This window comes from Capsicum annuum, chromosome 3 (genome assembly GCF_002878395.1).
Source record: "Capsicum annuum cultivar UCD-10X-F1 chromosome 3, UCD10Xv1.1, whole genome shotgun sequence".
Classification (NCBI taxonomy): Eukaryota; Viridiplantae; Streptophyta; class Magnoliopsida; order Solanales; family Solanaceae; genus Capsicum; species Capsicum annuum.
This window is the reverse complement of record NC_061113.1, coordinates 231585715-231600621: the sequence shown is the minus strand read 5'-3', so window position 1 is coordinate 231600621 and position 14907 is coordinate 231585715. Positions and strand designations below refer to the sequence as shown.

The 14907-nt window shown below is 38.1% G+C and overlaps 1 protein-coding gene across 2 annotated transcripts; it reads left to right on the top strand.

Moving 5' to 3' along the window:
- The first annotated feature begins 224 nt into the window (after window positions 1-224).
- Window positions 225-5754, top strand: LOC107863074 (U-box domain-containing protein 44). Of its 2 annotated transcripts, none has more exons than XM_016708831.2 (5): window positions 225-417; window positions 1082-2388; window positions 2727-3030; window positions 3465-3952; window positions 4486-5754. In XM_016708831.2, the coding sequence occupies exons 2-5, from the start codon at window positions 1156-1158 to the stop codon at window positions 5485-5487; spliced, it is 3027 nt and encodes a 1008-aa protein (XP_016564317.1). In that variant the 5' UTR covers window positions 225-417; window positions 1082-1155; the 3' UTR covers window positions 5488-5754. The 2 variants fall into 2 exon arrangements, with proteins under 2 accessions (XP_016564317.1, XP_016564320.1); XM_016708834.2 differs by lacking the exon at window positions 225-417 and adding an exon at window positions 420-818.
- Window positions 5755-14907: the final 9153 nt, after the last annotated feature.

The window sequence follows — 14907 nt, the reverse complement described above, 5'->3', positions numbered from 1 at the left end:
TGTCGGGTGGAATTCTGTTAAGGGGAGGGGTATTTTTGAGCCAAAAAATAATTTTTGATTCAATAGTTTAGGGGTATTTTTGACCTTTTCCATTATTATTATATTATTTAATCATAATTTTAAACTATTACAAGTACCGTCAACTTGGCGGGAGGCCCCGTTACGTTGGTTGGGTCCATTCCATTAAAGTTAAAAACTTTGAATTCATCGGTCATTGCCGTGTTTGTTCTACTCTTCGCGTTTACTTGACTTTGCATACTGACAAATTATGAGGACAATGTCTCTTCTTAATCCTAGTTCACATATTTCATATTTGTGCCAAAATTCAGGGAAACAACTGGGAAATTCTTAAAGGTCAAGTGAGAAAGTGCTTCTTTCGAGCATCAACTGCACATAAATACATATACTCTTTAAGAGGTACCTTCCTATTTCCTTGTTCACTTTTACTTGTCCATCCTACTAAAACTATATTTCCGTTTTTACTTGTCCAGTTTGAAAAATAAGAAATAAATTATCACTTTGTTCCTAATTTAATCTCATTATTAACTATATTCATTTTCCAGAATATTGAATTTCTTATACTCAAAGGTTGATATAGCAAAATTTTCATTTCATAATGGCACTAAATTTTACTAGGTTGTTTTCAACCAAAAAAGATTTAAAGGAAAATAAACTGTTCATACCAAAATTATGCTAAAACAGAGAGGTGGTTACCAATAGATTTTAGGAAGATTGGCGAAAATAAAATGCTACCTTAATCTTTTTGTACATATTTGGTGAATTTCTTAATACAAATACAGGTTCGGCCGAATCCAAAGGTAACCTTCTAGGCGGCCCCTATTTGTCGTGTGTGATGTTTGTATATTTGGACACTCAGTAACTAGTTTTCACATAAGTGGAGACGTTAATTGAGACAGTTTTTATTCATAGTAGTATTTTCAAACTAAACCGAAAGGTAGTGAATTTTTAACTACATTATCTTTGCTTGAATTTAAAATCGAAATTTAATTACTGAAATTCAACTGTATGAGACACACTTGAAAATTTTGCATTGATGTTGTGAAGATGGAAATTGATGCAGGTATTCCTGTGGGAGCTAGCATAGAGGAGGATTAAAAGATTTGGCTTTGCTTTTGCCTTCCTAAGTGCGGTATCATGCCAGAGGATCCATCTGCTAATGTTTTTCTCGCCTCAGCTTCACAAGTTATCACTGAGATAACTCGACTTGTATTTGAAACAATAGAGGCTGCAAATTCTGTTGTTGTTCAGAAGGAGAACTTCGATATATTTTCAAAGTTCTTGGAGAAGATTGCTTCGGTCCTAAAAGAGTTATCTAAGTCTGAAGTTAGTGAAGTCGATAACTTAAGTCCTGCTTTTGAGGATCTCAAGTTGGAGATAGAAGTGATCAAGCAACTAGCTTTGGACTGCAGAAGTAGGAACAAAATCTATCTCTTATTAAATTGTAGGAGAATCGTCAAGTACTTTGACAGTAGTACGAGGGATATTAGTCGGACTTTGTTGCTAATGACATCGGAACCTTTGAATGTTTTACCCGAAATCACTGACCAGATTAAAGATCTATGCAAGAACATGCTAGATACTGAGTATGAAGTCTCTATAGAGGAGGAAGAAGTTTCAGAGAAGATTGAATCAGGGATACAAGAGAGGAATATTGATAGATCCTATGCAAATGATTTGCTCATTTGTATTGCTAGAGCTGTTGGAATAGCAAATGAGCAATCAGTGCTGAAGGAAGAATTTGGAAAATTCAAGGCAGAAATTGTTAGTAGTGAACATGGGAAGAACCTGACGGAGACATTACGGATGGAAGAGATCATTCTATTGCTTAGCAAGGCTGATTTGCTTACTACTGCAGAAGAAAAGCAGACAAATTATTTGACTAAAAGGAACTCTTTGGGTAGGCAACCATTAGAACCTTTGCAATCATTTTACTGCCCAATTACTGGAGACGTCATGGAAGATCCGGTGGAGACTTCTTCTGGTCAGATATTTGAAAGGACAGCTATCGAGAAGTGGTTAGCAGATGGCAATAAGCTGTGTCCTTTGACAAAAAATCGCTTGAAAAAGTCAGATCTTCGGTCCAATAAAACACTGCGCCAGTCGATCGAGGAATGGAAAAACAGAAACATCATTATCACCATTGCTTCCCTAAAACTAAAAATACAGGCAGACAATGAGGAAGAAGTGCTTCAATCTTTACAGAAGTTGCTGGAGTTCTGCGTAAGGAGTGAGTTGCAGAGAGAATGGATAGTGATGGAAAATTATGTTCCAGTTACTATAGATCTTCTACGTGCAAATAATACTGAGATACGAAAGTATGCTTTAATGATACTTTGCGCTCTCTCAAAGGATAGCGAAGAAGGCAAGGTATTTTTAGTGTACATTTCAATATTCTCATTCCAGCCAATAATGCATATACACCAGCAGCAATGAACACGCAAATGGTCCAGTTACCTGTGGAATTTGTTCAAATTTCATTTATCAAATAACTGATTCAAAACAACAACATACCCAGTGTATTCCCACAAAGTGGGGTCAGGGGAGGGGAGTCCGTACCTCTTCTTCAGAACTGATTCAAAAAAGATCCACAGATAACAATGTTATCAAATGGATACGTGTTTTACTAAATGTATGACTTAAATAAAAGTAAATCTTTGGGTCTACTCCAACCGATCTAAACCGATTTTATGTTGTTGTCCTGGCAGGAAAGAATAGGTACAGTAGATAATGCTATTGGGTTGGTGGTGCGATCTCTTGCACGTAAACCTGAAGAAAGCATATTGGCTTTGCAGCTGCTTTTGGAGCTATCCAGAAGTAGTATAGTTCAGAACTTGATTGGCAGTGTCCAGGGTTGCATCCTTCTACTTGTTACTTTCATGAATAGTGAGGACTCCATCGCTGCAAAGTGTGCAAGTGAGATTTTAGAGAATCTATCGTTCCTCGATCAGAATATTATTGAGATGGCAAGATTAAATTATTATGCACCCTTATTACAACATCTATGTTCAGGTATTTTCTTCACAAACTATCAAATTATACAATCGAAAAGAATGATATTTTTTAGAACAAAGGTTACTGCATAACTTAAGCTATGATCATTTTCTTTTGTTTGCTTTTGGGTGTTTTCTGGGATCTGGTGCAAGGTTAAGCAGGAGCTTTATCAATGTCATCATGATGAAGCATAACTTTTTTGTGGTGACTGAAACACATTGGTCACCTTAGATGATATATCTGATCTAATATTTGATCCACTTTAACTCAAGCCAGCAAGCGCGGAACATTTTTTGAGTATTTATGTGTTATTTTAGCTACACTCACATATAAAGAATAACCTATGTTATGGACATGGTTTAAGCATTCCTGAACTGTCTTGGAGACCTTAGGGTGTCTGCGATTCATGGCAGTCGCAAGGTACCTAACTGTTTCATTTTGACTGGATGCAGGAACTGAAAGTAAGCGTCTGATCATGGCTAAAACCTTGTCAGACATTCAACTGAGCGACCAGATTAAGTTGTGCCTCACAGAGAAAGGTGCACTGAAGCCACTTCTTGAACTTCTCTCTCATAGCAATACAGAGATAAAAAGCATTGCTGTCAGAGCACTTCAAAGCCTTTCAACTGTCCCACAAAATGGTCAGCTGATGATAAAGGAAGGTGTCAGTGACCTACTATTTGAACTGCTATTTTGTCACACCTTGTCAACAGAAATACGGGAAAATGTGGCAGCAACAATTATGCAACTTGCCGTATCAAAAAATTCCCAAGGATCAGAGGATGTGCAGGTTTCATTGTTGGAGTCTCATGACGACATCTTTAAACTGTTTTCTCTTGTATCGTTGACTGGATCTAATGTGCAGCAAAGCATTCTTCGTATCTTTCAAGCAATGTGCCAATCTCCTGCTGGTTCTGATATCCGAACCAAACTGAAACAGGTGCGTAGATCTGATAAAGTATCTTTGATATTATTGCACAAGCTAGCAGAATTGAATATAATTTGTCACACTATAGCTAGTTCATCCCCCAAGGCATAAACTTAAAGAAGAAAACAATTACCTCTAAAGGTATTTATCTTAAACTGTAAGCTGATGATCCTCATTAAGAAAGAGACGTTGAAGCTTTGGGCTGCGTTATAAGGGACGGAATTTTTGAATTGGGGACTACCAAAAGCTTAAACATTATCAAGCTGTTAGAAGCATTTTGGGCTCTGATGCTTTAGTTTCCCTAAGATTTTGCTGTCTAACTTGCTAGTAGTCATATATCTCCTTTTTTCTATTAGTTACCTGAAATGATTGCTCTCCTTTTCGTCTCCTCGGTCCCAGGCTAGTGATTGGCAGTCCTTGAACAAGTGTTTCCTCCTTCAGTTCAATTAATTAACACATGCTTTTCAGATCTTGAAATTCATGAAAGCAAACACCATTTGACTTCTGACTTCACCTGTCATTTTAATAAATTGTTTCATTGTCAGATTTCCGCAATTAAGGTACTAGTCTACCTATGTGAACTTGATGACCGTAAGGTACGGGCTGATGCAGTGAAACTCTTCTATTTATTGGCAAAAGATGGTAATGATGACATTCTCGTAGAGCATGTAAACAATACCTGCATCGGGAACTTGGTACGGATCATCCGAACTTCAGATAACGAAGAAGAGACTGCTGCTGCGTTGGGAATAATCTCCTATCTTCCTCAAGATTGTTCAATGTCCCAGCGCCTTCTTGATGCTGGGGCGCTTGATGTCATCTTAGACTCTCTGCGTGGTAAAAATGACTATGCTTCACTAAGAAATGAAATTGTTGAGAATGCTGCTGGAGCCCTTTGCCGTTTTACTGTACCAACAAATCCAGAAATACAAACACAAGTTGCTGAAGCCGGTATTATTCCTCTTCTCGTATCCCTACTAGCATCAGGCAGTTCTTTAACCAAAAAAAGTGCAGCTACTTCTTTAAAGCAGTTTTCAGAAAGTTCACAAAAGCTGAGCAAGCAGCCAGCTAGGAAAAATTGGATGTTAAGCTGTTGTATTGCCTCCTCACCGACACATGGCTGTCCTGTGCATCTAGGAGTTTGCAGTGTGGAATCATCGTTCTGCCTTTTAGAGGCTAATGCTCTCAGACCCCTCGGGGGAGTGCTAGACGATCCAGATACTGCAGCTTCTGAAGCTTCTTTAGATGCAATCTTGACAGTAATTGAAGGCGAACAACTGCAGGAAGGTTCTAAGGCACTTGCAGAAGCCAAAGTCATTGCTCCAATCATAAAATTGTTGAGCTCATCGTCTATCATTTTACAAGAAAAAGCTCTCAAGGCCTTGGAGAGGATATTTCGGATGTTGGAATTGAAGCTCAAATATGGGAGCTCAGCTCAGATGCCGCTTGTGGAAATCACTCAGAAAGGAAGAAGTGACTTGAAATCTTTAGCTGCTAAAGTTCTAGCTCACTTGAATGTGCTTCCTGAACAGTCTTCTTTTTTCTAATAGACGTTCAGCATGGGACGAGTACATCATCCACACTGAAGCATAGCACATTCATGTCATTGGTTTTTCCCTTTATCATCTCGAGCTGTTTATTATGCGCACAGTTTAGAATGGGATCTGTCAAATATGAATCTTAGTCTTTCCTATGTAATGTTTAGTGTTGCCGCTAGGCCTGTGCAGCCTCGTGGCGTAAAGTCAGATTTGAATATGTTTCAATGTATAAATTTATTTATTATTCAAGAGTGAGTATGATTTGGTACTTCTCAAGTTATGACTTGTTAGCGTCAGTAAATAAGATTTCTCTAGAAATTCCTACATATTAGATATTTTTTTTTGGGAATAGGTTCTTCTAGAATATCCTAGTGTAGTATCTTGAATAATTATCTCTAAAATCATCCATAAACAAGTATAAATAGGAGGCACATTATACATTTGTATCCATCTAGAAAAATAGAAAACAAAAGAAAGTTTTAGCTTTTCCTGCAGTTTCTTTGTAGCAATTTACAATTGCAATTTCCTTATATTTTCTCCTTGCAGCTTTACTCTTCCCGTTTCTTTGTTTTTGACGTGGTATCAGAGCCCATTTCTTACGAGATCTGAATCTGTTTTTTTGTTGATTGACTCATTTTTTTTAAGCTCTTTTCTTGGATCTGTTTGCTGAAAAACATGGCACCAGAAAATCAACTAACGACGGGTCCTCCGATTTTTTCTGGCGAGAATTATCATATTTGGGCCATTAAAATGAAGGCTTATTTGAAAGCGCTCAACTTGTAGAATTTTGTTGAGAGAGGAAAGCCTGTTGTCCAGCCATTGAGAGACAACCCAATTGTCAATGATATAAAAAAAGTATGATTAGTTGGTGACTAGATCTCCAAGAGCTCTCACTTGCATAGATTCAAGCCTTACAGAAGTAGTGTTTACAAGGATTGTGACTTGTGAGACAACCAAAGAAGCCTGAAATAAGCTAAAGGAGGAGTTTGAAGGCAGCAACAGAGTTAAGTCTGTTAAGGTCTTAGCTTTGAAGAGTGAGTTTGAGCTCTTGAAGATGAAGGATTCGGATAGTGTGAAAGAATACTCTTCCAAGCTGATGGATATTGTGAACCAAATAAGGATACTTGGTGAAAACTTTCCAGATCAGAAGATTGTAGAGAAGATCATGGTCAACCTTTCGGACAAGTTTGAATAAAAAATCTCAGCTATTGAAGAGTCTTGTGATTTGACTACTCTTTCAATAGCTGAGCTAATCTCTAAATTGCAAATCCAAGAGCAACAGGTAACTATAAGAAGTGAAGGGACAATCGAAGATGCCTTTCAAGTAAGGTATAAATTCAAGCAATAAAAGGAAGGCAAAAAAGTCTCTTTAGACCACTCTGGAGAGGTGAAATCTGGTGGATACCAAGGTGAATCGTCGAGGAGAGAAGAATTTCCACCTTGTGGTATTTGTAAGAAGACAAACCACTTGGAGAAGAATTGTTAGCAGAAGTCCAAGAGGTTTTCTATTCAATGCAGATGCGGCAAGAAGTATGGGCACATTGAGAAGTATTGCAGGCAAAAGCAAACTCAAAGTGGCCAGTCTTCCCAACGAGTAAATTTTGCGGAAGATCACAAAGTTAAAAAAACAGAGCAGGAGGCATCATGGCTTCGCACACATCACATATTGATCGATATAATTGGTATGTCGATAGTGCGTGTACAAAGCACATAACGATTGAGGAAAATCTATTTGTTAGCCTGGACAGGTCTAATAGGACCAAAGTGAAGCTTGAAGATAGTACACTGGTGCAAGCTCAAGGAAGAGGATCAGTGAAATTCCCTTCGGACGAAGGTATGAAAATCATAAATGATGTTCTTTATGTGCCAAACCTGACTCAAAACTTGTTGAGTGTTGATCAGTTGCTTCACAATAATTATTCACTTATTTTTAAGGATAAAAATATGTCATTTATGATCCTAAAGGTTGTGAAATATCTAAAATTAGCATTATTGGTAATTCCTTTCCAATTTCATGCTATTCTCCTGAAAGTTGCTCTTTCAATGTTAAAATGAGTGATGCTTAGCTTTGGCATAAAAGATTCAGTCAATACAACCTTAGTTCATTGTTGTATATGTAATTCAAGGGTATGGAGCTTAATGTACCCAAAATTGACATGTGCTGAGATGTTTGTGAGTCATGTCAATTTGGTAAATTGCATAGACGATCCTTTCCTAAAGAAAGTTTTTGAAGGGCGAAGAAAAAACTAGAGTTGGTTCATACGGATATATGTGGACCAATGAGAACGGCTTCTTCGAGTGGGAATAAATATTTTATTCTCTTTATAGATGATCTAACTAGAATGACATGGGTCTATTTTTTAAGTAGCAAAGTTCAGGTGTTTTTTATTTTCAAAGAATTCAAGGCTATGGTAGAAAGGGAGAGTGGCTGCCGGTTGAAGTATATCAGGTCAGATATTGGAACTGAATATACTTTGCATCAGTTCAGCAAGTATTGTAAAGATGTGGGCATTCAACAATAATTTACTGTGAGCTACACTCCAGAACAAAATAGGATTTCTGAGAGAAAGAACAGAACCGTGATGGAGATGGCGAGATGTATGCTAACAGAAAAGAAAATGCCTAAATATTTTTGGGCTGAGGCGGTCAATACTGCAGTCTATTTGCTAAATAGATTACCAACTAGAGTACTCCAAGACATGACACCATTTGAAGCATGGAAAGGTATTAAGCCGTCTGCGTGACACTTAAAATTCTTTGGTTCAGTCTTCTATGCACATGTTCCTGATGCTAAAAGAGGCAAATTGGATAACAAGGTAGAACTCTATATTTTGTTGGGCTATAGCACAGTTGCAAAAGGGTACAAAGTGTATAATATTCGTACGAAGAAGGTGCTTATCAGTAGAGATCTTGTGGTGGATGAGTCTAGCCACTATGATTGGGATCGAGATATTGTTGTAAAGAACTAAGATAGGAGTACTTCAGTTGCAGCTTAAAATCCCCAGACGAGTGATATTTCTTCCAGTTCTATTATTGGAAAAGAGCACAATCCAGATGTTAATTAACTTTAGATTCTCCTGTGTTGAAGATCAGGTCACTTGCTGATGTTTATGAGCAATGCAATTTTGCTCTTGTGGAACCATCTTTCTTTGAAGAAGCAACAGGTCATGGAGCTTGGATTTCTGCAATGGAGGAGGAACTTGCCATGATTAATAAAAATGATACTTATGAGCTGTTGATAGGCTCGAACAAAAGAACATCATTGGTGTCAAATAGGTCTATAGAACGAAGTTCAATCCAGATTGCTCCATTTTTAAACATAAAGCCAGGCTCGTAGTTAAAGGCTATTCCCAGCAGCCTGGAGTGAACTTTGGAGATACGTTTGCTCCTGTTGCGAGGCATGAGACGATAAGATTTCTAATTGCTCTTGCAGCACAATAAAAGTGGAAAATCTACCATTTAGATGTCAAATCTGCATTTTTAAATGGCTTTCTTCAATAAGATATTTATGTTGAACAACTTGAAGGTTTTATAGTTGCAGGTGAAGAAGACAAGGTGTATAAGTTTTAAAAAGCTCTCTACAGCCTTAAACAAGCTCCGAGAGCTTGGTCCAATAGGCTGGATACTTATTTGTTGTCTCAAGGCTTCAATAGAAGCCTAAATGAGCCTACTTTATACTTCAAGAGGCAAGCTGATGGGAAGTTAATTGTGATATCCATTTATGTTGATGATTTGATAATCACAGGTGAAGATTCTCTTGGAGTTCAAGAAGTTAAAAATGCGATGCTAAAAGTTTTTGAAATGTTTGATCTAGGAGAGATGTTCTCCCTGGGAATGGAAATTTCTCAATCTTCTAAAGGATTTTTCTTGTCCTAAAAGAGGTATTGATACAAGTGCGACTATGAAGAACAACGTGTGTACAAGTGCAGCAAAGTATCATCCTAGGAAGTTCAATGTTGAGACGTAAGAAGGATCAAAGACACACCAAAGCCGCCCTATTTTCTCATTTATTACACTAAAGGGGCGCCCCTTTTCATTAAGGGTCTTTTGGTTATTTCATCTTTTATGTAATAAGGAGCCTATATATAGTCTAGTATTAGGGATTTTCATGACGTAGTTGATTATTGTTGTAAGTCTTGACATTTGAAACACCAAAGTCCTCTCTCTACTTGAGGCAAATCGAAACTTGTAACTAAGATAGCAATTCAAGGGTGGAATCTCTTGTAATTGCTTGTTTTTGAGAAACCTTGGCGCTTAAGTGGTGGAATCATCTCTTGTGTCATTGTAAGAGTTAGGTGATCGTCTGTGGAGGTGTTAGGGGTCTTAGAGTTTTATGTACTCTTTGGTTACTTGGATTTACACCACCTTTGTCTAACTATCTATCCCTTTACTTTTGTTTTCATCTTGTAGTAGTTGTGTCTTGTCTTCTTGTTATAGTTGGTTGGTGTTACTGTAAGCTTATTGTTCATCACATTAATGTAGTGTTGTTTCTGTTTTGGTGTGGTTATACACGTTATTATCTCTCTATTGTTGAAGCATTCTCAGATTTTTTTTTCATTCTCGTGTTGTTATTCTTGGCCGAGATTTGGTTCCTTGGGCTCTCGGTTTGTGGTGTGTTTTTTGACGCTTTTGGGGGATGTTTTGTGTCTTCTTGGGGTTGCAAGGTATCATTTGGTATCAAAGCCAAGTCTGTTTGTGTTCCTACACTACCAATCTTGGGCTCTCTTAGTAAAAAAAAAGTGTTGAAGTGTTCCTGTTCTTGGCCGGGTGTTCTTGTTGTTGTTGTTGTGTTTGGATGAGATTTGTGTCTTGATTTGAGTGTGTTTTGTTGTCTTAGTTTGTTTCTAGTGTTGGTTCCCTTTCTCCTCAACACTTATTGAGTCTACCACCCAAGTTCTTGAGCAAGATTCCAATTGTGGTGTTAAGTGGACGGTTTCTTATTATTGTTGTTGGTGTTCATCTTGTGTTCTTGTGTTGTATTGAAAAAGTTGTTGTTTGATCTTGAAAAGAGAAAATAAGCATAAGACTTTGTGTTTGTCTTGAAAACAATCCAAGACAACACCAAAGTAGAAAAAGAAAAAGAGCCCTCCAAAAAGCAAATTACCAAAAAGGAGTAAGGCACTTTTCAAACTTCGACAAAAGAGGAAGGAGACAAGACTACCCCAAAAAGTTGTCTTGCCAAAAGAGTGAAAGTTGGTAGAAAGTTGGTGGAAAACTTTTGAATCTTGAAAAAAGAGTCTCAAGTCTTGTAAGCCTATACCATAGCCGAAATATCTTCCTCAAAGGTGTATTGTTGAACATCAAAGTCTTGGAACAAATTCTCTTCAACAACAAAGTGTGTTTTTGTCTTGTAAACTTGTTTAGTTTTCTTGTTACCGTTTGTGTAGTGTTGTTGCTTGTGGTTCAAAGACTTGAACCTTTTTTGGTGTGTTGTGTGTGACATTATGGACTGTTTTTGGTTCTATGGAACCCGAGACCTCACACTCTCAACCCACGGGGGAACATAATGCTACTAGTATCATTTTGACTCGCCTTGAAGCTATGTCCTGAGACATGGCTAGGATGACCGCGGGTATTGAAAAACTAGACTCGGATGTGGTATCAATGAAGGGTGAAGTGTCAATAATGGGTGGGAGATTGGAGAGAGTGGAAAGCCAAAGAATCCGACCTTCTACCCCTCGACATATTTCACTAACTAGTACTCTCGAGGCCATGCACCAAATGCTATATCCACCTATTACGAAAAATCAAACCAACCCTCACTCCCAAATCAGAGATCATGATAGACAAAACCACTCTCCACTTTACCAAGTCCAACAAGAAGGACTTGGAACCCAAATACCACCACCAAACCCAAGCCCTCCCATCCAAAATCCACTAGACCAAAGACCTCACTATCCAAATCCAATCCCGCCGCTACAAGCTCCACTTAACTCAAATAGACCCGTCCATGTTGAGGGGTATGGTAGAGGAGAACAACATGCTGTTTATGGACCATATTATGATGTTTACATAAGAAGGGAGGAGATGAGGGGTAGGCAAGTTGATCCAAGAAAATTTCACGGCCGAGAAGAAAGAGTTGGTCTTTGGAACCAATAAGGGAACCAAAACCGTGATATAGTTCAAAATACCATCAAGGTGGGGCTTTCAACATTCAAAGGTGAGAGTGATCCGGAAGAATTTCTAGGTTGGGAGTCCACTTGTGAGAGAATCTTCCAAGTTAATGACCTTACCGAGGAGAAAAAGAGTTGTTATGCGATTGTACATTTTGAGGGTTATGCTACTACGTGGTGAGAGTATGTGAAACAATTTGGCAATGTTTTGATTGAGGGGCATCCCCCTCCTTGATTTAGGTTAAGGTACCTCATGAGACAAAGGTACTTACCCGAAAGTTACCATCAAGATCTCCTTGCGAAGTTGTATAACTTGAGGCAAGGGAACAAAAGTGCCGTGGCTTACTATGATGAATTCCAACAACTCAGTTTGAAACTTAATCACCGAGGGGAGCAAGTAAGCTATGACATCGTTCGATTCAAGGTGGGTTTGAATAGGGACATTGCCTCACGGTTGACACTTCACAAGTTTGACACCATTGATGCATCTTCCAAGCTGCCTTGGAAGTTGAGAAGGAATTACGGGAGAAACCGAGTGTCAAGCTCAAAGGGCAATCTCCCTCGGGTTGGCACAAGGACAAAAATGACCCATCCAATGTGGATAAAACCGGGGAAAAGGATGCACAAGCTGAAAACAAGGCTTACCAAAGGTACCCTCCGAGAAAAGAAGGTAAACAACATTTCTCTTCTAGTTCTAAGGGCTTTTAATATTTTAAATGCCAAGGTTGGGGACATAAGGCTAACGAGTGTCCAAATAGGAGAAATGTGATTATAAGGGAGGGAAAATTATACTTTTTTGGGGAGGAGGTGGGACTTGAACCGAAGGAGATTGATGATCAATTTTAAGATGGAGAGAAGGTAGAACCTAAGAAGCCAAAGGAGGGGGATGAGGAAGATGTTTGGCCGTGTGAAGGTGAGATTGTACTGCCTATGTATATGGTAAGAAAAGTCATGCTTAGTGAGGGTATGGAAGAAGAAGACGAGAGTGAGGAGGATGAAGAAGGAGAGAAGCCGAGAGTTGGGATTGTGGGATTTTCCTACAATGACTCTTTGTTGATTACTAACCGAGATACTAGCACTTTGCCTAGTATCAAATCTTCTTATGTGCAGGTTGTAGAACATATAAATCCAAGGAGAATACTTGATGATATCATGGGACCTTTGGTTGAACATCCTAACCTTAGGAAGAACAATGAAGAGATGATGAAAAGAGGAGAGCTTGCCGGTGATGATTGCTTGAATTTGAGGGCAAATTCCTCTCAAGATGGAGAGGATGATACAAGTGAGACTATGAAGATCAACGTGTGTACAAGTGCAGCAAAGTATCATCCTATGAAGTTCAATTTTGAGATGTGAGAAGGATCAAAGACACACCAAAGCCGCCCTATTTGCTCATTTATTACACTAGAGGGGCGCCCCCTTTTCATTAAGGGTCTTTTAGTCATTTTATATTTTATGTAATAAGGAGACTATATATAGTTTAGTATTAGGGATTTTCATGACTTAGTTGATTATTGTTGTAAGTCTTGACATTTGAAACACCAAAGTCCTCTCTCTACTTGAGGCAAACTGAAACTTGTAACTAGGATAGAAATTCAAGGGTGGAATCTCTTGTAATTGTTTATTTTTTAGAAACCTTGGCGCTTGAGTGGTGGAATCCTCTCTTGTATCATCGTAAGAGTTAGGTGATCGTTTGTGGAGGTGTTAGGGGTCTTAGAGTTTTATGTACTCTTTGGTTACTTGGATTTACACCACCTCTGTCTAACTATCTATCCCTTTACTTTTGTTTTCATCTTGTAGTAGTTGTGTCTTGTCTTCTTGTAATAGTTGGTTGGTGTTATTGTAAGCTTATTGTTCATCACATTAATGTAGTGTTGTTGCTGTTTTGGTGTGGTTATACACGTTATTATCTCTCCATTGTTGAAGCATTCTCAGATTTTCTTTTCATTCTTATGTTGTTATTCTTGGCCGAGATTTGGTTCCTTGGGCTCTCGATTTGTGGTGTGTTTTGTGAAGTTTTTGGAGGTTGTTTTGTGTTTTATTGGGGTTGCAAGGTATCAGGTATGCCCTGAATCTCTTAAAAAGGTTTAAGCTTGATAAGTGCAAACCTGTTGTAACTCCACTTGTTTGAATGAAAAGTTAATGAAGGATGATAGAGAAGAGCGGGCAGATTCAAAACTTTATAGGAGCCTTATTGGAAGCTTGTTGTATCTGACTACTACTAGGTCAGATGTGATGTTTGCAGCTAGTCTACTGTCCCAATATATGCAATGTCCCAGCACCAAGCATCTTGGAGCTGCTAAAAGGGTGTTGAGGTATATTAGAGGGGCAACCGATTATGGCATTTGGTACAAAAGTGTAGAGAATGGAGTTCTTATTGGCTATTCAGATAATGATTGGGGTGGATGTTTGGACGATTATAAAAGCACATCTGGTTATTCTTTTTCATTTGGTTCAGGCATTTTTTCTTGGAGCACAAAGAAGCAGGATATCGTAGCTCAGTCTTCAACAGAAATCGAGTATGTGGCTGCTTGCATCTGCTACAAATCAAGGAATTTGGTTGAGAAAAATCTTGTTTGATTTGGATCTTTGCCAAAAGAACCAACAATGATCTATGTAGACAATAAATCAGCCATTGCTAAGGTTGAAAATTCAATACAACACAAAAGGATGAAGCATATCAACATCAGATTTCATGCTTTACGAGATGCCGAGAAGAATGGCGAAGTTAAGCTGGTACATTGAAGAAGTGAAGAAAAACAAGCCGATATTCTAACCAAGGCTCTTCCCACCAACAAGTTTGAGTTTCAAAGGATGTTGCAGGGAGTTTCAGTGAAAAATAGTGTTAGGAAATAAGATTTTTTTAGAAACTCCTAGATATTAAATATTTTTTTTTGGGATAGGTTCTTCTAATCTTGAATAAATATCTTGTAGAATTATCTAGATATTCTAGATAGGTAGAAGATAGGATCACTAGATTTTTCTTGTAGATTTATTTAGAAGGATATCTAGAATCACCCATATAGAATCACCCATAGACTAGTATAAATAGGAGACACATTGTACATTTGTATCCATCCAGAAAAATAGAAAACAAAAGAAAGTTTCAACTTTTCCTACAGTTTCTTGGTAGCAATTTACAACTGCAATTTCCTTATATTTTCTCCTTGCAGCTTTACTCTTCCCGTTCCCTTTGTTTTTGATAGCTACATTATCTTTCCTCTCATGTCCACATGTCTGGTCATAAGAGATCTTTTCCTCAAATTAAATGGCCATAGGGATATAATGATGAAATAACAAGAGAGAAAAAGGAAAA